The 23,958-nt window shown below is 33.8% G+C and overlaps 1 protein-coding gene across 1 annotated transcript in view; it reads right to left on the reverse strand.

Moving 5' to 3' along the window:
• Positions 1-23,958, reverse strand: part of LOC134231530 (vacuolar protein sorting-associated protein 41 homolog) — a 160,880-nt gene continuing 136,922 nt past the window's right edge. Inside the window, exon 7 of the mRNA XM_062713492.1 lies at positions 1-120. Within this exon, the coding sequence (XP_062569476.1) occupies positions 61-120 (60 nt within the window). The 3' untranslated portion in view covers positions 1-60. The remainder of the gene's footprint in view (positions 121-23,958) is intronic.

Below are 23,958 nucleotides of genomic sequence, written 5' to 3' on the forward strand. Positions count from 1 at the left end.
GATAGGCATTACTTGACCACGCCTTTGATAGACACTATTGGCAAACTCCTATGACTGATATTACTTGACCACGCCCTTAGATCCGGGTCGCCTTTGTGTACTACAGATGGTACAGCGATCCTAAAGTCAAAGAAAATGAAATGACTGAGAGTAATAAGAGCAAAGGCAAAAGACATCAACTTCTCGGAAAGGACTTTCTCTGCCGGAAATAATATAATTAAAGATCCAAAAGCATGAGACAAGAAATACCACTATTTTTTAATCCAGTGTTTTATATACAATGTTCTATATGATACAATGTTGAAATAAGTATGTCACCATGCCCTTTAATTCCCTACAAACAGAGGTATATGATACATATCTTTCAATTTTTTTTTAAATGTCCTCATTTTGTATGAAATTTATGTTCCGTACACACGTAAATAAAGCAATGTTTTTTTTAAAGGAGGAAAGAAAATCACCTTGAATTCGAGGGTAAGCAGACTTGGTGGAATGCATGTTAAACAGTTGATTATTACAACACAACTGGCATACTACTATCTGAAATCTACAAATTATAAATCATCATCATAAACAAAATATAATATTAATATTTCCAATGAAAGTTCGAATTCCACATCAAAATCATTCAAATACAGGGTACATAAGAATTTATTCTAGTAACTTGTTATTTATATTCTGTAACTATGATCTGCTGTTGAAAAAAAAAACATTATCTGCTAACAAACAATTCAAACATTTCATGCATGAGTTCGAATCTTTGTCGCGACTTACCTAAATCGATGAAAAGTGGTAAGTCACTGTTCCTTTGCCTTGCGTTCGGCTCTTTAAAGTGTAAGTTGCGGATCTTTCGAATTGTAACGTGCAACGCGGCCGAGATTGGTTTTTAGTGATATGTCTTGTATCACCGAGGCGATACACTCAGGTTCGTTAACCTGTTAACTCAGGTTTTTGTTGACCAATACGATTATAATCAAATATATACAAATACAATGGGTTTCTTCTTGATTGGACAACCACTAACTGTTGTCAACGGGTGTCTCCCGCAAGTAATTTTCTTCATGCCCTGCCTCTCGACTATTACTGCTGCATCTTGGCACTTCCCCCACCTCTAATTGTGGTATGCCACCTCTCTCTACAACCAAGTGACTGCCTTATTCAGGTATTACGTGCTTTGGTGTACTGTGAAACACTTAGCTGTTCATCCCCTGCATCTGTCTGCCTTATTCAGGTCTTACAACCATATGCAAGAGTAGAAACAAACTAATGTTTATCCACTCCGTCACCAGAGAGGTCCCCTGAGTTCCTGTAACACAGCGTGTGTTACCTCAGTGCAGCCCCCGTACATAGGCAGTTTCATACTACTTGCATGATCTGAGAATTAACATTTTTTTAGTGTTTAAGAATTTATATGAGAACGTAGGTCTAACGTTAAAACGAAACTAAATCACAAAACCAATTTCCGTTTCATTACCTTCCCCTCAAGATAATATGCGTCCCGCATATGATTAACTATTTACAATTTATTTACATATGTATAGATCTTTTCAATGCCTGACAATTTGTGACATCTCTACAACATCCATGAATGCATCTTTGCCCAGAGTTGCTCGCACCTCACCAGGTGCTGATGCGTAGGCTAAATTGGTAAGTCGTCTGATGGCCTGACCTAACTCTGGTATTGACTCAGATGCTCTTTGCTTTCGTTCCTTTAGCTGAACACGATATAGATCTATTTGGTTAGGAGGTGAGAACCTCTCCTCAAGGGATCTGACCAGTGTCTTATAGTGCTGTCCAGTATCGCTTGGCAAGTCACCTAACACTGACTGTGCTTGGCCACGCAGTGATACAGCTAGGTAAAGACCTTTCTTATCCTCTGTCCAGCCGTTTACAACAGCGCAAGCCTCAAAATGTGATTTGTAGTCAAGCCAGGAACTGGTCGCGCCATACGTGGCTGGTTTGATTATATGGCCTGTCTTGGCATTGTCTCTCCCAATTGACTTCCTCTGTGATTTTGGCGTGTCAAACATTACGCCCCATCACAATGTCGTCAACCCCAGCATTTGGTGTGTAGCTTGGTTTGCCTTTGTCTGGAAATCCAACTTTAGGCCGTGCGCCGTACTCGTCAAATGACACTTCTCCTGACATACCGGTATTATCAGTACTGTGTGTCGCATATCCAGACTCTTGGCTTGCCGCATTTGTCTGACCACCGTCGCTGGTTGGCGTTCTCATCCTCTCCAAGATCTTCTCCATCCGCTCGATAGTTTCTGACACTTTCTTATGTGAATCCATGGTCAACAAAATCCCGATGCTTGCCACCAAATAATGTAACGTGCAACGCGGCCGAGCATGGTGTTTGGTGATATGTCTTGTATCACCGAGGCGATACACTCAGGTTCGTTAACCTGTTAACTCAGGTTTTTGTTGACCAATACGATTATAATCATATATATACAAATACAATGGGTTTCTTCTTGATTGTACAACCACTAACTGTGGTCAACGGGTGTCTCCCGCAAGTAATTTTCTTCTTGCCCTGCCTCTCCACTATTACTGCTGCATCTTGGCACTCCCCCCACCTCTAATTGTGGTATGCCACCTCTCTCTTCAACCAAGTGACTGCCTTATTCAGGTATTACGTGCTTTGGTGTACTGTGAAACACTTAGCTGTTCATCCCCTGCATCTGTCTGCCTTATTCAGGTCTTACGACCATATGCAATAGTAGAAACAAACTAATGTTTATCCACTCCATCACCAGAGAGGTCCCCTGAGTTCCTGTAACACAGCGTGTGTTACCTCAGTGCAGCCCCCGTACATAGGCAGTTTCATACTACTTGTATGATCTGAGAATTAACATTTTTTAGTGTTTATGAATTTATATGAGAACGTAGGTCTAACGTTAAAACGAAACTAAATCACAAAACCAATTTCCGTTTCAGAATGTAAAAAAAAACAGAGGCTCCGTGTTACAGCACTTGTCCTGCTTGTCGATTTTAAATAAGGTCAACATTTGAAGCTCTTGACCGGTATATAGTGACGTATCTATATATGTGAAACATTAATCTACTACGGTAATTGAAAAATCGAATTCTTACAATTTATGCATATTCAACTGTATTCGTTTCTTTCAGTTTTCAGTCCTTAGTTTGTGAAATAAAACCGTGAAAGAGTTTTTTTTATGGCAATGTTTATAAACATTCTGCAATGTTTTCAATGCTTTACACATTCTGCTAGCTAGAAACATTTAATATGCTCAAAATGACTTTGCATGAATTGATTTTCAATCTGTAAAATGAGTCAATATTTTATGATTTTTTTTTTCGGATATCACAAAATATTTACATTACGTGTATTTTTCCTTATGAAATTCATTAGAAATCTACGACATTCAAATTTCTATAACACACGCGAAACCTTGTCACCGCGCGTTAGAATACATATATATGCATTTTCTATAATCTAGGAACACCAAAATGTACAATGTTTTGACTCAATTTAATTAAAGACTATAATTCTATTAAATTACCGTAAAAATACTACAAATGTGCGTTTAAAATTAATATGTCACTTTTTTCCTCGCAATGTTTGTTTGCGTTATGTAACTTTGCAACGTCATCTGACGTCACAAACGGTTCTTACGTCTATTAACCACGTCAATTTTGAAGGGCACTAATTTCACATTAAAGATTAACGAAATAAGCAATTATGAAGAAGGAAAATTAGAGAATGTAAATATAAGCATTGAATTAATATTTTTGGCTGTCTTCGGTCCTGTAACACACCTGACCGTGCCGACAAATTTATTCAATTTGTCGGCACGGCCAGGTGTGTTATAGGACCGAAGACAGCCAAAAATATTAATTCAATGCTTAAAAATCTATCTGACAAATATATTGCACGCTTTAGCTGGGCATCTTGTTATAAGAGATTTAAAGAGTTGGTATTTGTTACTCAGTCAATATTTTATCCCTATATACTCGTCTGAAAAAGAAAAAAAAAACATGGTTTCATTGCTTATCGCCAACTGTGGACCTGAGATTATTATAGCATGTATTTTGTTTAACTATAGATATATTCTATTATCACATCCAAATAAAGAGTTAAACAGATACAATCACAGTCTTTCTTATTCTTCTTTTGTCTGACGGAATTAAACTTACCGACCTAAATGATAAATTAAAGGCGCCAGTTAAAATTCTTTCAGATCGTATTGCAAACTTTGTGACCTTAGAGAAACAAGCCTTGCTGTGATTTTCAATGTGTGATCTTAAAGGAGGTCACAAATATCCTGTAGAAAAATATGATTAAAGAAGGTCTCTGTAGTAGAGTTAAGGCCCGCAATAGAAATATCGACAATTTTTGTAATTAAAAATGTTTTCATAATCAGGATGGCGTATATTTTTAGTACAATATATATTTTGAGATACCTAATTATTTCTGGAGTTGATTTGTAAAAGCTTATTATGATACATTGATTATATACCTTTAAACTAAACAGATTTATTAAAACCCTCACATTACCCTCCCATGTACTTGCATACAAATATACGGCCGTATCAATTTAATAGGACATTCACGGAAAATATATTCCTAAAATTGTGACATTGAATCCCAGTAAATGGCCAATAAAAATCTGTAAACAATTTTCCATTATTCATTTAATTATGTAATATATTTTTCGTTGAAAAATATTACTGGATTTGCGATTCACTGCATACAGATTGCGTCAAGATTTAAGAAAAGCGTTGCGATAAGTGACTTGTTTATAACTTGTTATATTGTATTTAACTAACGACAAAACAATATTCTGTGGTAGTTATGATGTAGTTTAATGGTTTTCTAGTGTTAAATAACTAGTCACTTCTTTTTTGGTATTTTTAAGAATTGTTGGTTTCGTAAAATTACGCTTTCTAGTAACACAGTGTTGAATTGAAAAAATGTAATTTATTCATAAAATGACGACTATAAAACTAGTACAAATATTGGGGGTCAGAAAGGGCTAGAAAAATTGGAAAACAACAAAGTGTTATCTTCAGTAAAAGAATATCTTTAATTTCGTAGAAAATGTGTCCGTTTTAGTTTTACAGAAAGGCACGAGTGAATTTAACAAACTTGTAATGCGAAATTTGAAGACACATCAAAATCTCAATGTACTTTCATCACCTGCATACGGAGTGTATATATCTCAGTTATTTCCCGATCATGACAAGGAGCACACGGCAGCTGTGACTGGTCGGCAGTGGATGAACACTCCGCCATGGCACCTGATCCCACCTCTGCTGACCGGTCCCACCCGCAAAATTATGCCTTAAACACATAAAATGTTAGCTTTGCGAATAATTCTGCAAAAAAAATTGGTGGAAAAAATGAAAAAATAAAATAAATTTCGAATTTCCTCCGCATTACTATAAAATTACTTTTGTTCTTGCATAGTTTCTACAGAAACTAGAATTCTAAATTTTACAATTGACATTAAGTTGAAACTTGGTTAATTTGTCCATTTGAAACAATTCCTTATTTATCCTATTGAACTTTTTTGTATAGAATTTAAATCCCTCAGTAAACGTCATCCTTAAGGAAGCTACATGTTTTTTTTACATAATCTATAAAAATTACCAGCTATAAAAAAAATCTCAGGTTACAAGATCTAAATGCATTTTTAAGAAACCGATGTTTTAAAAGAATGCTTCAATGATGGGTAAATAGACGTCTTATTATCATGTGTATGACGTTATGATTAACCGTAGAAATGTACCTACATTTTGAGATGGTCACTTTAATAATAACTAGATGGTAGTTTTTCACTAAATTGGCATGTGCACTGAAGTTCATATGAGGGACACATGAGATAAAATATGGGATAAAACTAAAAGAGTTTATCAAAATTAGTTTTCACACAATATAACTCCAGTCGGCCCCTTAGGTAACCCATGTTAATTACAATAAGACTCACAATTTTTAGGAATAAATACTCATATTTCAGTTTTTACAATAATAAAAGTTATGCTGGCTGACAAGGAAATATTATGTCAAAAGAACATTTTAAAAATCACAATAGAGTGAAGTAAAGTTAAAAAAAATTGTCAATTAAAGCAGGAAATTGTGCAGACTTGAAAAGCGATTTAAGACGAATTTCACACTACTTCAGCGATGCATTTACATGGAACTGCACTGTGTTTACTGGACAATTGATAAAGGCAAGCTTTAAACCAAAGAAAGGACGAAAAGAATATGCAATAACAGGTAAGCATTAATTTAGAAACACGTTTCTTCAAGACATTCACTAAAATAATGATTTGTAAAACACAAACAAAATTTTGAGGAGATTGTTCATAAGCTGTTTGTTCATTTATTGATTCTAAAGGTAAATAGGATTTCTATTGAATTTCACTTGGTGTTGTTAAATCGCTGCAACAATTTATGTGAATTATGTTTTAAAAGTCTTGCAAAAACTCTTAAGCAAATATTTTCTGATGTAGTAGTGAATGAATCTTTCTTTTTCTGTCAAAATGATGCAAAAAACAATTCCTTAAACAAGTATTCTGAGAGTATTGCAGAGGAAACCTATATCCCCCCCCCCCGGTTTCACCGGTAGGGGACTAATAAGGATACGAGATAAAGAACAGCATTCAATATCAAAGTCCATATCTTTCTTTAATGTGTATACAACCAAACAGTTCGTTAGATGTCGCCGTATATAGCTCACACTTCCCTTTAACTACGCCACTATTATATACAAATTTATATGAATATATTGACTTGGCATCTGAAATATAAAAATGGGAAACTAATATATTTTCATCGTTTTGTCTTATTTATGAAACATAAGACTAAGTGCCTTTTTAAACAGATGATAAAATCTTTTTTGAACATTCAGTTACTTCTTTTCTTTCATGACAACATTTTGTATAGCTATGTAAAGAATTTGAATGTTATTTAAGAACAATAGAATATATAATCCCTATCTTATTAAGTAATTCATTAGAACTTTCAATACGTTTTGATTGAAAAAATAAACACAAAATATTTTATCGAATCTAAATACAATGGACGAAAAGATCAGAGGAAAATAATGAGATAAAATAAGATTTTGTTTAGTAAGATTGAGAATGGGGCATTTGATTAAGAGTTGTCCTGAGTGCCTCCGACAGCTGTTTGATATAAACAATGTAATGTCTATTTTACAATAAAATCTTCGCCCGATTCAGTTGATGGTATTCTCAAATGGATCTATTTTATGCCTTTAAAACGATATAATTATCAGCCTTCGGCTTCACATGATTTCAAACTAAGTCATTTTATTAAAATAAGTCGGTGACCGATGTTTTGAAAATGGTTGGGAAACGGGATTAAATATTTAAGTGAAAAAAAGTTCGTCAAAGACTTACAATTAAAGACGAATAAAATATGCAAAAAGGAATTTGAACAGAAATTTTGCTTTAATGTTTGAAAATATGCTTAGTATCCCGCGATTTTGTTATTTTGATAGAGAAGAATTGATTATCACTGATGCATTTCGGTGACTAGCTTCGGCCGATAACAGTTGATTTTTCTTCAAAAGTATACTGTAGATAATCAATAAAATATCGTTCATAAAGGTCATTCAAAAGATTTTTAAGAACTCTTGGGCGGGATATATACAGAAGCCCATATAGGACCTATAAAGAATAAGGTAAAATCGAAATAACGCATTGTCGAATTTCTTAAAAAGAAATATTTTCTTAATAACAATTACAGCTGTAATAACAATTTCTTTAAGTTCCTTATTGACGTCCAAATTCGCTGGAAATGTGATTTTTTTTTTCATTCGAGGCGAGTTTCTCAAAAGCAGGAAAATAATTAAAAGTAGTGAGTGATCCCCGATTCGTGATATTAAGTAAGTTGTTTGCATTTCAATAGTGGGTGTATTTCTTTTTAAAAATTATTTTGAAAGCAGGATATAATATGTATAAAATAGTATGGCGAAAGCGATAAGTGATGATAAATTTGATATCTTTGGTTGAAATCCGTAAAAGCTGTTGGTCCTCGAACTAAATTTTGTTTTAGAAAAATAAATCTGCCACATATATTGACAGATGACTATGTAGTGCATATGACAAAACGGAATTAGTACTTTCTTAAAGAATAACTCAAAATTTTTTCAAAAGTAAACATTATACGATTTAATAACTTTGTCATTAGTGATGAAATATTGGTGCACACCTTCGATCTTGTAAAACAATTGAAACGAAATACGATTTACTAAACAACAAAGAATTGTTGTTAAAAAAATACCAATTTTACAAAGGTTTCTTTTTTTGTATTTTTCTCATGTGATGGAATAGCTTAACTTATTTAAGTGCCTGAGGGCAAAAGTGTTACAGTTTTATCTTACCATGATGCGTCAAAAACGACGCCCCGTATCAGGATTTAGGCATGTTCGTCTTCTTAAAGATATCATGCACCGAAGCTTGGTAAGCAATTTTTGAAGTGATACAAGGTACCCCATACTCTTCAGATAATACGATCTTTTCCTTTTTCTATATCTTCTCTGGTCTTCGTTACAATTGGGGGGGGGGTGTCATTTATTGAACGTATTGCTCACAGTGCCTTTAGTTTTATTTTGAATTTATAATTTTTTTTTTAATTTAATTTGAACAATTATTTGGTTTTACATAAATGGCTGACTAACAATCAAACTAAATAAGAACTTTAATTTTAAATTTTAAACTTTAAATTTAATTTTTTTAAATGTCAGTTTACCCCATTTTGTATTATAATACCATCACTAGTTGCATTTGGAGTGCATATCTTCATTTTTACTCAAGGGCTTGTTTTGTGTGAGTTTGATAGCTTAACAGAAGTGGTGACGTCAAAATCTTGAGGAAGCCAGGATATAAACAATCTCCATTGAAGTCAACATTTTGCATGACCTATGAATGATACAATATCCCCGTTGCGAAAACAAATTGTCGTTTGAAAGAAATCTGACATCAAAATCTTTTCATGTGATTTCAAAAAGATTTTAATGAAAGTTTTTTTCTGAACTTTTTTCTACACAATTTCTATTTGAGCTGCAAAGTACGGGAAAAAAGGAAGTCGAGAGTGATTCTGACGCCGTTATGGATCTAGCACCAAAATATTGATCTGGAAACATTTACTAGATCTTAGCCTTAAGAGTTTTTAAACATCAGTCATTGACCTTAAGTCATGATTTTCTCACTTAATTTTCTACATATCACTCCGCTTACAGTTGGAAGACAAAGGATACAAAAAGGCGGGTGTATTAAGTCGATAGAAAGTGGTCATTTCATAATGATACCAGAACTTACCTTCTGTTGTTGTATGAAGCTCCTACTTTCTCTGCTCTCAGCTTCGTATATTGATAAAAAAAGGGGGGCAACCTACAGTGATCCAAAGGTTATTGCTGATAAGATACAAAATCGATCAAGTTATAGGTAGGAATGTATAGTTTCAAAAAAAAACAATATATGTCATTATTTCCGGGTATTCCTAATTTATACATGCGAAACGAATTTATTTCACTGATAAAATGGAAGTTATTTTTTTTTTAATCTTTTACAATTTATGCTTATGAGAATAAAATTTTAACTCCATCTAAAATTACCACCTTCACTATAAGTGATTCAGAATGGAAGGGTAAAGAATATCAAGCAGGCTTCATAAAGTTTCAAGTATTCCAAAACTGCCATGCCCTGCTCATGTGAATTTCTACTATAGATTTTCATGACATCGATTACTGTTTGTTATAAATCTTCGCCTCATCAGAAAAATTGCTTTCCATGAAATTCTTAAGAAAAATGAAAGCTAGCGGGAAGTTTATAAAGAACTATAAGGTACAATTTTTGTGTGCAAAAAGTAAGTAGTTGTGTTTTTTTTTAAATTACTGAAAAAATGATATCGGAGTTGACTCTCTTGGTTGTACTATAGCCATTAAGAGCATATACATAGAGTTTTTGGTAAATTAAATTAGCTTTTTACGGGCATTAGCCCTACCACGGTTGTCGCTCGGTCATCTCCGTAAACTTTGACTGGCCGAGAGCTTTCGGCAAACCACGGCTGATTCCCATTCACTCTTCAAACAAGAAAGCGGAAAAGAATAATAACGAATTGTGAAGCCTGCAAGCAATAACTATCAAATTTTATTTATAATGAAATTAAAGAGACCCTTTTTATTTATTGCTATAAAAAATATCATATGTTATTAAGAAATAATTACTTCTGATTTTGTTGTTCGTTTTGTCATTTTTTTTAAGATTAGAAATCTTGCAAAATTGTTAAGTCGTACGAAAAATAGATCATCAGAAAGTTATCTCCCTTGCCTTGAACAGCATTTCAACCAATGAAATAATTGAAAATTTTCTCATCATGCAATTTCTACCAATCACAAAAGAGAGGAAGTGCATAGTCCGAAGACTGTAAAAAACTTCAACTATACTATACCGTCTTCCAAGGAAGACGGTAATGATTATTCAAGTTTGTAGATGTTGTATTTTCTGCACATTTTTTGGTTACAGACACCCTTATTTAAAAGTGATAATATACAAAACTCACGCAGGTTAAACAATAGATGAGAAAAACTTTTTATTTAGTGATATTAAATGAATAAATCCAAAGAGATTATACTTTGAGTTTTCGGAAAAGTCGAGCTTGTCTTCATATTTAATGGAAGAGAACCTATTCAGTAGCATTCGCCGACCCTATTAAATAACAGGCGCCAGTTTAAACCCTCCCTGGATATATTGTCATATTTTCATGACTTGACAAAAATGTCGTGTAGATTACATTTTTCAATCTTAATTTGAAATCTAAGCGACGTGACATAAAAGCAAGTAATATCTGGATGCATGCAATTTAGCAACAGCATGCTGAATTCCTCATGGTAGTGTGCACAAACTATTTTGTTTGTAAAATCAAACTTAATTTATTAGAATTGGTACCTTAAAACCAGTTTTAACATTAAAACAACATGATTATATAAATATACCATTTTAACTTTAGATTTAATCATAAGATTAGAATAAACAACACTAAATAAATCAGTGTAAATGTGAAACTATTACTCAGTTTTGAAGGCACGGCTTTTTAGCAGCTAATAAATGAAAAACAAATGCACAAAGGTAAGCAAAAAAAATGAATATTTATGTAAAAAGACTTTATGTTTCGCAATTTTTACCTCTTGAAAGTGTTTAAGGGGGGCTTTATTTGTTTGCAAGAAAATTAATACTTATTTTAATGCAAAGTTCAGCAATGGTTGCTCTGGGTTATTTTTTATGTTATCTTTTCTTCCAGCATCTTTCACACACTTTATATCGCTTCTTTATAGAATAATCTTAAGTTTTTGTTTAAGTTGTGGAGCCCAACATATGTTAAAATATAATTTTTTTGAATAATAATCATTATCATTTTGACTCATGCCTTTATTCACTTGGACTTTGATACACAAAAGATATAACTGCGGTCAGTAGTCACACTTTAAAAGAGCAAAAAATATCAAGTTTTAAGGGAAAAACACAATCTCCCAATGCTCTCAATTTTGAAGGTTTTGTGATAAGCGGGTCGTTCAAGTTTTTTCCAGTAAACTTCAGTAGCAAAGACAGTTATCTCTCCCCCCCCCCCCATGGAATATATCTTCCGATTCTATGAATATATAATTTTTGTAAACTTTATAAGAAATTTTACAAAGAACTTTATTCGGTAGTAAGCAATATTTGCCCCCAAAATCAAACTTTGACGGAGTAAAATTTAATTATGTTTTAAAACAGGGGGATTCATGCTGACTTCAAAGCACTGAATGTTTTCATCAGTAATGACGTCATATGCTTGAAATGACGTAAATCTAAAATTTCCATGATTTCCATAGATAAATGTAAAAATTAAGTCAATATTTTGAGTAAAAATCACCGAGCGCAGGTTTGTTCAGGCTCAATACTTTGATATAATGTGTAGAATGATAATATCAATGAAATATGCAAATATTATTACTGAACAGACATGCGGTCTATAAATTCTATAGATAAAATTGTTGAAATTTTGTCCATTTTGTCCTTTTCCTGAAAAATAATGCAAAATCTGACGAGTTTGTGACATCATATATAAAAATTGTCAATAACCTACTTTGAAACTATAATAGGTTTTGTTAATTTAAATTTTTCATACAATTTATACAATATAACACATTTTAAGAATTTTTTTAAATTTATTTTTGTGGGGGCAAAGCTATGCAATATATCGTATATAGTTCTTTGTTTGCCAAAAGATCTATAAATTTATGCAGATCCACGTAAAGTACATGGATAGTATAGACGATAAAGTTTCGTCAAATTTGGGGCTTTAGCGTGAAATTTGTTTTATAAATAATCCGGTAAATTTCGAAGGTATGCCTGCTCGAAAATGTTCCAGTTTTTGCATTCAGAACATGAAGATTTTTAATGAGTGGGTTTTAAATAATACTGTTTCAAATGTATAAGAATAGTTTTTTTTTAACTCTTGACGCCGTGTTTTAACGTTACATTGCCGTTTAGTAACGGAACAGAACCCCTGATCCTGGCGTCATAAAATTCACAAAGGAATTCTTCCACATCATAACTATGTACCTATACAGTTTATTTTATACCAGGAACAGAGAAGAAGATTTTTAATCTATTTTCACTATATGGTCAATAGAGTCTCGCCCTAACACTAGAACCCCTGGCCTTGGAGCAATAAAAATTCACAATTCTGGAAGAGGCATTCTTGCTCATCAAAACTATATACTTAGTAATTCATTAAATACCCAGCAGCAGAAAAGAAGATTTTCAAACAATTTCTCCATTTTCTCTATATAATCAATAGAGCCCCGCTCTAACATCAGAACCCCTAACCCTGAGGCCCTAAAATTCACAATTTTGGAGGAATCATTCTTCCTCAATATAACTATATACTTTGTTAATTCGTTAAATACCCATTTTCTCTGTATAATCAATAGAGCCCCGCCCTAACACTAGAACCCTTAATCCTGGGGTCATAAAATTCACAATTTTACAAAAGGTATTCTTCCTCATCATAAATATGTACTTGGTTAGTTTATTTGATATACAGGCGCAGAGAAGATTTTTAAAGAAATAATCTCTTTTCACTATATAATCAATAAAGCCCCGTCCTAGCACTAGAATCCCTGACCCTGAGGCCATAAAGTTCACAATTTTGCAAAAGGCATTCTTCCTCATGATAAATGTGTACTAAGTTAGTTAATACCCAGGAGCAGAAAAGAGGATATTGAAAGAAAAAATGCATTTTTACTATATAATCAATAGAGTCCAACCCTAGCACTAGAACTCCTGACCCTGGCGCAATGAATTTTATGATTTTGGTAGTGGATTCAATGGTCATTACATTCATGCTAACAGTTAACAGTTTGACTGTTTGATGTCCAGGAGTAAAGGAGAAGATTTTTAAAGGTTGCACTAATTTTTGTGGTTTTGGCCCCATCCCTCAGGCCCCAGGGGGGCAGGGACCATGGAATTCATAAGTTTTGTTCCCCTTTACCTATAGATGCTTTATGCAAAATTTGGTGGAAATAGATGGAGTGGTTGCAGAGTAGATGCTGAACATGTTCAAATGTTAACACACGACGAACGACGCACGACAGTGGACGAAAACAAATAGCAATATTGGTCTTTATACGGCATGGCGAGTTATGGTATAAACTTAAGTTGAAAATGATCAAAGGTTGCTTAATATATCTGCCCATATTAAATTCATCAATTTGTATGGTGCTAGTTATTGTCCACCAGAACTGTAATTTTGTTTGTTCATTTGTTGTTTAAAACACAAGTATTAGCTACGACACAGAAAACAATTTGTTTAGTTTTCTTACATTTCCATCTCAATCTGCCATTTTGGCGTTGACCTTTGACCCTTAGTAATGAATTTTTTCTCTTTGTTTTTGCTTTTGTTTACCATCTATCTTAAGGGGTAACGTAACGACCCTCTGATATGACAGATAACTCTCAGAGACAGTCAGAGTTCAACATACGAATACTACTCACAGTTTTCTTAATCAGAGTTTCCTAATTTAGACCTCTGAGTAGTCAATTAGATGAAATCTAACATATAATGGAAACATTATTTTCTTTTTTTTTTTTTTTTTTTTTGCCAATCTCTTACTAATTGTTTTATTATATTTAACAATAAAACATTTAAATCCTACTTCAAAAGCAATTTAAATTGAATAAGTTGTATTTTTTAATAGACCATTTTAATTAAGGTTTAATGTTTCAAGTACTTAATACAGAATTTTTATAAGTATGACATTTTTCTTCATATGAAGAAATATTTAGAAGAAAGATAACTCCTCCTCACAGATATATTTTTTTCTTACAACCATACACAATATTGTAATTTTCTGACTTAGGAAGCATCGCTTCATGATGTTTTCTGACATGATTTTAATAGGTATTATACAAAGTATTATTTTCATATACACCTCATATTTCAAATTAAACGTTATGATAATAAATCGTTACTGTTTCTGTTCTCTATGTTGAAATTTCTTCATATCATGATCTGACATAAAAATCATTTCTGAAAAAATAAGCTGCGCTTCTTACATCAAAGTATTTTGCATGTGGTTCTAATGTTATTGTTGTTCTTGAAAATCGACATTAGAAATGAAATTTTCTGAGTGAAATTTGATAGCAGAGGGTCAGGACCCCTTAATTTGTTTTAATCCATTTTAAAATACCATCTTTATTATGGTATATATACACTGAACCAAACTTCTAAGTGTTCACCTTGCATTTTGTAAGTTTTAAAGAACAAATGCATACAATAAATAATTTCTTTAATTCTTGGTAATAATACATAATTCAATTCGATGTGCTTTAATTTCATTTGGGTATCTCGTCAGAATTTTAAACAAATTATCAAAAAAATTATGTACCCTCAAAATGAAAATTCACACTATATATAAATAATCTCTATGGAGTAAGACCCCCACTGGCTATTACTAAAAGACATCCTTAACTGTTGAATAATATGAACCTCGAATAGTAAATCTACGTATCTGCTGCAACACCTACTGTATAAATCTTTCCAAACCATTCAAATTTTGTGGAAGGGCGGGATTTGACATTCTTATTAAAAATATCAAATGTGTTCAATGGGTGTCAGATCCGGGAATTTCACATTGAATCATCACACGAATGCCTTTTGGTCAATATCGTTGGGCGTTTAGCACGTATCAGGGTTGTCTGTGTAGACCATGTCTGTGATACTTGGGTTCATTATTACATCAAGACACAATCAAGTCAATGGTAGTTATTTTATTAATATGCAAGCTTTCAATATAAACAAAGCATAAATAGTTTTTTTTTTATCAGATACAAAAAAAAACATGCACTCATACATGTACCCGGAACACTGAAACCAAAATTCTTGACGTCAAAAGTCTAATACGAGTACATGTAACTTTTATCAACGTAGTCACCGGTTAATTCAATACATTGCTTATGTCGCTTTAACCAGTCATAAAAATGTGCGCAAAATGTCCAGGTTTCATACGTAAAATAAAATTTAACAATGCTGCATCCATCCAGCCTCTCTCCGCGAAAAAAGAAAACGAAGTTATTTACGGAAATATGGAAAAGTTACGTTACGAAATTCATTTAAAGCACTGCAATCTCGGAATGATGGTTTTTCTTTTCACGCATGTCATCCTGTCAACATTTTTTTCTGTCCAAAAACATTACCGTGTAGCGGGTTATTTTAGCGGGGTGCTAATTTTGGCTTATTTTATTATTATTTTGCGATTTGATGATAGTTCCGCTAATATTTTAATTGCTAAAATACTCAGTACTCTTCTTAATGCCCTTCTGTAAAGAGCAGAAACCCTGCGTCCGCCAAAATTATTGGCATACCTTTGAACAGGGTTTACAAAAAATAAGCCAAATAAATCCAACTTTCGGGTATTGAGTATACAATTAATAATTAACTTTGTTTATTCAATTTAGAAGTAAGAAAAAAATTATGCAATGATTAACTTTATGCAATTAATTAGATTAATATTTTTTATTGAGAACATCAATTTATTTAAAAAAACAAGAATAGATAAATACATGTAGATAGATAAATATTCTTTTAAACAATGATTTACTGATTTTGCAGAGTTATTTCAGAGTTATAAAAGAGCTCATTAAGTCTCCAAATAAATTTTAAAAATACTACTATGTGTTTAAAATATTTAAAAATTTTTCAGGTAAGTAACTAAATGTAATAAATTGATAATCCCACATCTTAGGTAACCGTACAGTGCTCTGGGAGTGTGTAAACTTCTTTTTGCTTTAATGTACATATACAGGGGCGTACTGTGGCACATATTAGGGTTTACCGCAGTTGTCTTTAGTAAACAGTAGCCACACAGTGGCATACTGTAGGCGTATAGGGGCCTACTGTATGTACCTATGGCATGCTGGGGATACAAACAGTGGTACGCAAAGGTTTAATGTATATACAGAGCTGGCATACCGTAGCATACTGTAGATATACCGTAGAATTCTGTGATAATGCTGTAGAATATAGAGAAAGACAGGGGATTTTCATACGGTCAGAGGTTTTAAAGGCCAGTAGTGTAAGACTGTTTCAGGACAATTTAGCACTCTTTTAACCTAGTGTGACTCGAAATTTTGGCCTCAGACGAAGATCAAGGTCACTTCCGGTTTGGTTAATTTTTGTCCAAAACTTTCAAATTGTGATAAGTTGGCGAGGAAAAGCGACGTACATCCTACTGAAAAATGTATCCAAATGTATTTTGATACTGATTGTTAATTTTCAAAAAATAATATCAAGGACAATATAAAACTAAGATTTAGTAAGTAAAACGGGGTGCAAGGATTGTCCAGATATAAACATTCCAACGGCTCTCCCATTTATCTCAATGGTCATTTTTCCAATGTTTTGTGTTTTCTAGTGAAACCAGTTTTTAAAATTTTATAATGATCACAAAAAGATGCTAATTACATAAAACACGTGCTGCAAGGTTGTTTTTAAGCTTCGTCATGGAAAAATGGTTTTGATTAGAGATATTTAATTTTTATTTCTAAAATTGTTGAGAAGACTTATTTGCTGTAATACTAATACTAATTTGAAATACAATTAAGTTGAAATACACCAGTCTGCATTTGACTCAAGAATAAATGGTATTTGAGGACAAGGTCCTTATATCGACCGTAGAATGATAATTTTAAATGAGACTGCTGATATTCTTGTTTCATCAAATTGTTTGTCAGTAATTTACGTCGTTTTAGAAATTGTTCATACGCAGAGCATGCTCTGTATACAGGTAATGAAAGTGTATTGTTGCATTAGAAGGAGAAGTAGGATATCCAAATATGACACAGTAATTTTTCTGCCAGACTCTCTAGTATCTTATTTCTCAAGCTCACCGGGATATATCGTATCAAAGAGAAGGATATGGAGATAACAAACAATATTCAATATCAAAATCTATAAAACAATACAAAATAATTAAAATGTTCACTCCCCCATGGCACCTGATCCCACCTCTGATGTTTCGGAGGTCCGTGTTTGCTCTGCTCTTATTTTGTATATTGTTTAATGGACCTTGAGACTGAATACTGTTCGTTATCTCCATATCCATCTTTATATCTTCATTTTTTTCGTGAGCAAAGTCCTTCTCAAAAGTTTTTATGATATCTCTGGGTGTACAGCTGTGAAGCCCCTTCACTGAAGTTCTGTAACATACAACAGCATCTGAGTCTGTGTAGTTTGCGTATCCAACGACACTCCAACCAAGCAGTGTCTGTATGTCATATGACTGGTTCTTATTTCCTGTTGGAGTTCTTCTTTGTACAAGAGTTTTAGGACAATTGTATCCAATCCAGAGTCCAACTTCACATGACTGATGAGGTGGTAATTCGTTGCTAAGCTCCTGCAGGTGTGGACAGCACATAACGGTTTTTCTTTCAGGTATATGTGAGCGATCCGCAGAAATGAAGTCCCCTGTATATGCATTGTCTATTATCACATATTCGGTAGACTTGAACCCTCTCACTTTCAGTTTCTGTACACGAAAACTGTTGATTATAGTGAGCTGTGAAGTCATAATAGACAAGCTGAGACGTGTTGGTTTTTTATTCCCATGCAGAGCAGCAGCCGTTTCGTCTAGTACAAAGGTAGTGTCACTGTGTTTCTAACAGTGGATACGTTAATATCTCGTGTGAGAGGTTCCCCTGAACAGAAAGCCACACTGGAACAATCATGGAGGTGCTATGACCATATCCTCTGCTAACACGAAAGGAACTGGCTTCCTTGACCTCGAACTGTTGCCTTCTCAAGCTTGTGGGTGATGAATATTCGTGCAGGCAGATTGGGTGTTTTCCCTTGCAGATAGTACCACACGTATGCTTCCTCCTGCAGTCTTTGTTTCTGTGTACTTGCGTAGACATCCAAGGCACAGGGTTTTTTAAGCACTACTGCTCGTTTATCGTCAATAGATAAGTTAATAAATTTTACTCACTTGAACAAAGGGTTTCCTTCTTTCTCACAATATGCAAGTGAGTTAAGGCTAAATTTTGATATTTCTATGCAAATGAGCTATTAAAAATTCATAAGTTGTATATTTTATGTACAGAGAAAGTTGAAATTGAATTCTTATACATACTAAGTACCCACAGTTTATTAATGGAAGTGCACATTTTGACGTCATAGTATGAGGTCATTATTCTCTCCCGTTCAAGGTAATAAATCACATCAACAAAATCAGCTCGGCGCAAGGGCATATCCTATCTAATTTAGAATAAACAATGTATAATATTAAGGAGAATATTCTTAAAATTTATAGAATTGCTGCACAAATCCTATACATTTTCTCATTCGATAAAAATTTTAGGAAACTTATACTGGACTGTGAATTTTTACCCTGTTTAATCGATCGTAAAATTGCACGGATAATAACTAAACAATTGCATTGCCGACATTTGTGCAGCAACATCTTAAATCTTTGGAATATCTTTCGTCTTTTTATTCCTTGTTTCTGTAAAACAAAGTAAGGTATGCCCTTGCGCCGAAGCGATGTTGTTGATGGTGCTTATAAACTTGTGTAGTAAGGGTCGATGACGTCATAATATGACGTAATAATGTGCACTGGCTTTCGCATGTCGTGGGTACCAAGAATGTATTAGAAAACAAGTCTTAACATTTTCTGTGCGGTAAGTAGAGCAATTTTAGAATTTAATTAGATATTTGCATAGAAACACCTACATGTAGCCTTAACTCACTTGCTTAATAACATAAGTTAGGCCTTGTGTCAGTTCCCGCCGTTGCGAGGACATTTACTTTGCCACTAGATTTTTTGTGCTCTCACATTGATGAGACTGGATTACAAGCAATGCAAGCATCCTTCACGACAAAGTCGACAAACTTGGAGAATGATGGATATTCACCAATAGAATCAATAGTATCTTGAACTTGACGATTCCAACGCAGTGAAGCCCAGTTACTAAGTTTGCTTAGCAGTTTCTGATTTTCAGATCGGTCGTCCAGAATTTTGTGTCTAAGAACTTGAGGTGTCCAAAATCTCTGAGAGCCTTCGAATTTCCTTTTGTGATATTGGGCCAATTCTCTTGTCTCTTCCAAAATGCCTTCTGCATAACAAATGGATGTCCGTATCTGTCTTGCTGGACTTGTCTGGTTTTTTCATATGCAGAGCTGCTTCCGCTGTAGATGAATTCATCTATAGCTTGTACATGTAGTGCTATATCTCTTCAAATAGAATAGTCTTTCTTGCTCTGGAATGCCCTTACGTTCTATCAATCCATGAAAGTATGTTTTCCATTCTACGAATTTAAGCGGATCTCCTGTAAATACTGACGGCTCAGGGTAGTCTATTAAGGTTTACTGAGTTCGCAAACACCTTCGCTAAAATACTTGCAGAATCATAGTTTTTAGTGCTTTTGAGTTGACTACAAGGTTGATTATACATGCAAAGGTTTGTTAAGGCAGCACATGGATCAGAATTCGGCAAATTAACACTTTTTTATAATTATGTAACACTTATAAATCGGAAAAGTCAAGGATAAAACTTTTGATATAATTATGCATTCTATAGATTTCCATTGGACTTATGCTACAGCACTTTACCAAGACGTCACCACGTGACGTCTATAATTCGAAAATATGCCTTAATGAAAAATTGAAAAGTTCAACACTACCCCAGGGATAATTTATTTCAAATTGTAATAATAGTTATATCAAAATACCTCTGTACCACGAAAAGTGCTGCTAAAATCCTGCTGTCCTAACACAGAAATAATTATTCAACACTTTCGGATGAAAACTTCCAAAAATCTTTACATTTTGTTCATAACATCGACAAAAATGCATCAATTCCTGTAAACCATACAATTCTAGCAGCACTTTCCAAAAGCAATAGAATAAGAACAATAGATAGAAACAAAAAATAAGTTTCAAGGTATGGGGCGTAGTGTTGAACTTTTGCATTTTTTTTTTGGTTACGAACAACAGAGGAAAGGCTGATCGGAAAGTAAATACCCTCCCTGCTTTAATTTTACGAAGAAATTGTAGAATTGTATTACCATACCTTATTTATAAGCTTTATTTCCACATGAATCACACATGATATTCATTCTAAATGCTTTTAAACTCCGATCTCTTGTGTTTGTTTACATGAATTCTCGTTACGTTTCACTTTCACTCTGCTTCTGCATGATCAACAGTTATGACTTCACAGTTTTGGTATTTAACTCCTGTGATAAGTACAGAGACCCAGAAACCACAAAATTTTATTTATACTATGACTCTGCGTATAAGGATTCATTTTTACGACCTCAAATCAATCTTAGATATCGATTTAAAGAAATTGTTATACCTTAACTTCATGTCATATAGCTTATTATGACGTCATATCATATAGGCAAGTAGAATATTTGGTTGTAACCTTAACATACCTGCTTGGGTTGAAGCCGACCTCTCAATATGTGTATCGGTAGGACGAGTAGTAGACAACTGGTGCAATCATAGGATGGCTTACAATACTCCTAATGACAGGGGGTCAGTTTGACGACTGTTAAAGGCCGCGACAGGAAAATGATCACTTTGATGGCCTAGAGTCTTTCATTTTACACTTCCCGCTGCTTGGGTTACTAATAGTTTTCGTTGCTGCTCTTGTAGTGCTTCAAACTCTGTTTGCTGTTCTTCGTCTTTCTTTATATTTATCGTCTCCAACCGTTTTGGTTGATAGCTCTGAGAGAGCATCAACAAACTTCGAGGACAGCTGAGATTTTATCATTGCGCTTAAAATCATTAAGATTGTCTATGGTGTCTTCAAATCCTGAGATTTTTTTCATTGATCAGCTTTGAAGATAGCAACACAAGCATCCACTTTCCGAACTACACTTTGGTTTGGGGCGCTAGATGCACTACGGAAATGTTCAAAGGCTTGTATGACGTCCCTTTCCAGTTTCGATCATAATTCCGAGATCTTCAGTGGACTCTATCTTCATGTGTTGTCTACATTCTCTGACCTTCAGCTTCCACTGATCGAAACACAGCTGAATTCTCCTCTCACATTTCGGAGCCTCCTGGTCCATTTACTTCATCATTTCGTCTTTGGTTTTATGGAAACGATCTGATCTCGCAGCACTGTTAAGGTCTACTATGAGAAATCAACGGAAAATAGACGTGCAAAAAACAGGGACCTTTTTAAAACTGAATTTATTTTATTTAAGCTGTTTTGTTATCACAGAACACAAATACTTATGGAAATAGCATAGTACAACCCACTTTGTACTGTATGAAGTTTGGTCCCATCGATGGACAGTCACGTGATAAATACATAGTTTGTGTACTGAATGTAGGTCATGAACAAATTTCAATATCCCAAGGGCATACCCTAGTTGAAATTAAAAATTAAAGCTATTGATTGTTTCTGCACACTTTGTAGTTTCTGAAAAATGCTGCTGCTTTGAATAGAATTCGCGTTTTAAAAGTTAAATTTTCAGGTAAATAAGCCAATGTCGAAAAATGTTTGACTTTTACCAAATATTTTTTGTACTTATAAAAACATGCCCTCGATTTAAAGAAAGCAGCAGCAGTTTTCAAGTTAAGAAAAATATCCTTTATCTTTATTCATAAAACGGTTAAGATCTATTAACTGTATGCCCTTGCGAAAGTACGATTTTATGAGGCATCTCGATTTAAAATATACGTAACCTGTACAGAAAACACGACATAATTAATAAAATACATTCTATTGATACATGTAGTTAATTAATAATCGCACTAAACAAAGGATATGCATTGGATTAATCGAGTATTTAAAACCTGTAAATAATTTTCCGTTTAATAATAAAACGCATTTTTCATTGTCAAAAAATTCCTTAATCTGCCTCTCAGAGCACATGAAATACGTAATTTTTACAAAAATGACGTCATGTTTACAAGTTCATCGCAATCAGTGCTTTGTCTATAACCAGCTACATAGGATTTAACAATAATAATAATAACTAGATACGATCTCGTTGCGAGCAACGAGAGGTCTTCCGTCCGTTTTAGGAAAAGAAACCCACGTAAAATCGAGCTGAAAAGAGATTAAAAATTTTGGTCACAAGGAGGATTGAAACCATGTCGCCAACGTGAATGCGCTTTTTTTTTTACTTTTATATCCCCAACGCGCTAACCATTAAGCTATTGGGAGTACTGCTCCAAATATACTTGTGTATACCACGGTACCTTTGCAACAGTCTGTCTAAGAATTATAAAAAGCATTCATAATTTCGCGCCAAACGCCACGAGTAAATATTCGCGCCTTTTCTTTGGACTGATCTATTAGATAGGTATGATAGCATCAATTAAATTTTAAAAATAAAACATTCTTAGCGCCTTTATTTTATTTCGACGTTAAGAAAGTATATGTAACACATTATACACATTACATATCGTATCTAGCCCAGTTACACTAAAGCAGTGAAACGGAAATTAAGTTTTAAGATTGACACTCAATTGCAACGTACTACTGTAACGTGTCGGATCTGAGTGGTCAGTAGGTCCGTGCTCGGATTACCGAGTTTTACTAGGGATATGATTGAATGCAATATATACAGATAATAATATGACACCTGCCTGGTGTCTTTAAATCAAATGACCTAAGTGCTTTGTTTAATTATATATCTTAAGTTAATACCGGCACCTGCCTTGTGCCATTTGATAATTGCCTCACTATACTCGTATAACTGACTATATAAGTCAACATCTATCTGCCTGGTGCCTCTTGATTTAGCCTTTAACACCTGCCTGGTGTATTACTGCTTACCAAGTTGCCTATATAACTCTAACCAAGTGGCTACAATATACTTACACAATATGATTTAACTTTGTAAGAGCTTCTCTGTCCTAATGAAAAACCTATAGCTAACATCACGCAGCTACATTTTAACTAGCCACTGACTACTTGGCTACAATATACTTACACAGTATGATTAAACTTTGTAAGAGCTTCTCTGTCCTAATGACAAACCTATAGCTAATGTCACGCAACTATACTTTAACTAGTCACTAACTACAGCAACTTTGCACAATCTGATTTGATCGTATCACCAATTGGTTTCTGTACCAAAGTGAAGACACAAGCCAGTTGGCTGTACTGCCCCCTTGTACCTCAACTTAATCAATGATCATAAGTTATCAGATATCATATTGATAAAATACAACAGACTGCCTTTCTTTTGGCAACACTATTATTATTTTCTAACAGAACATCATTTATCAATAATACTTGTATAATTCTTTTGTCAATTGACCAATTAATTACAATATTTTTATTGATTAGCTATTATAATATAAACAAGTAACGGGAGGTAACTCCTCCAAACATTTCACTACTACGTGAGAGTCGAAGTAGTTTTTTACATTTCATGTATCCTTATGTCAGAATCGTT

This window comes from Saccostrea cucullata, unplaced genomic scaffold (genome assembly GCF_032062105.1).
Source record: "Saccostrea cucullata isolate Sc308-1 unplaced genomic scaffold, CSIRO_AGI_Scuc_v1 ctg524, whole genome shotgun sequence".
NCBI classification, from domain to species: domain Eukaryota; kingdom Metazoa; phylum Mollusca; class Bivalvia; order Ostreida; family Ostreidae; genus Saccostrea; species Saccostrea cuccullata.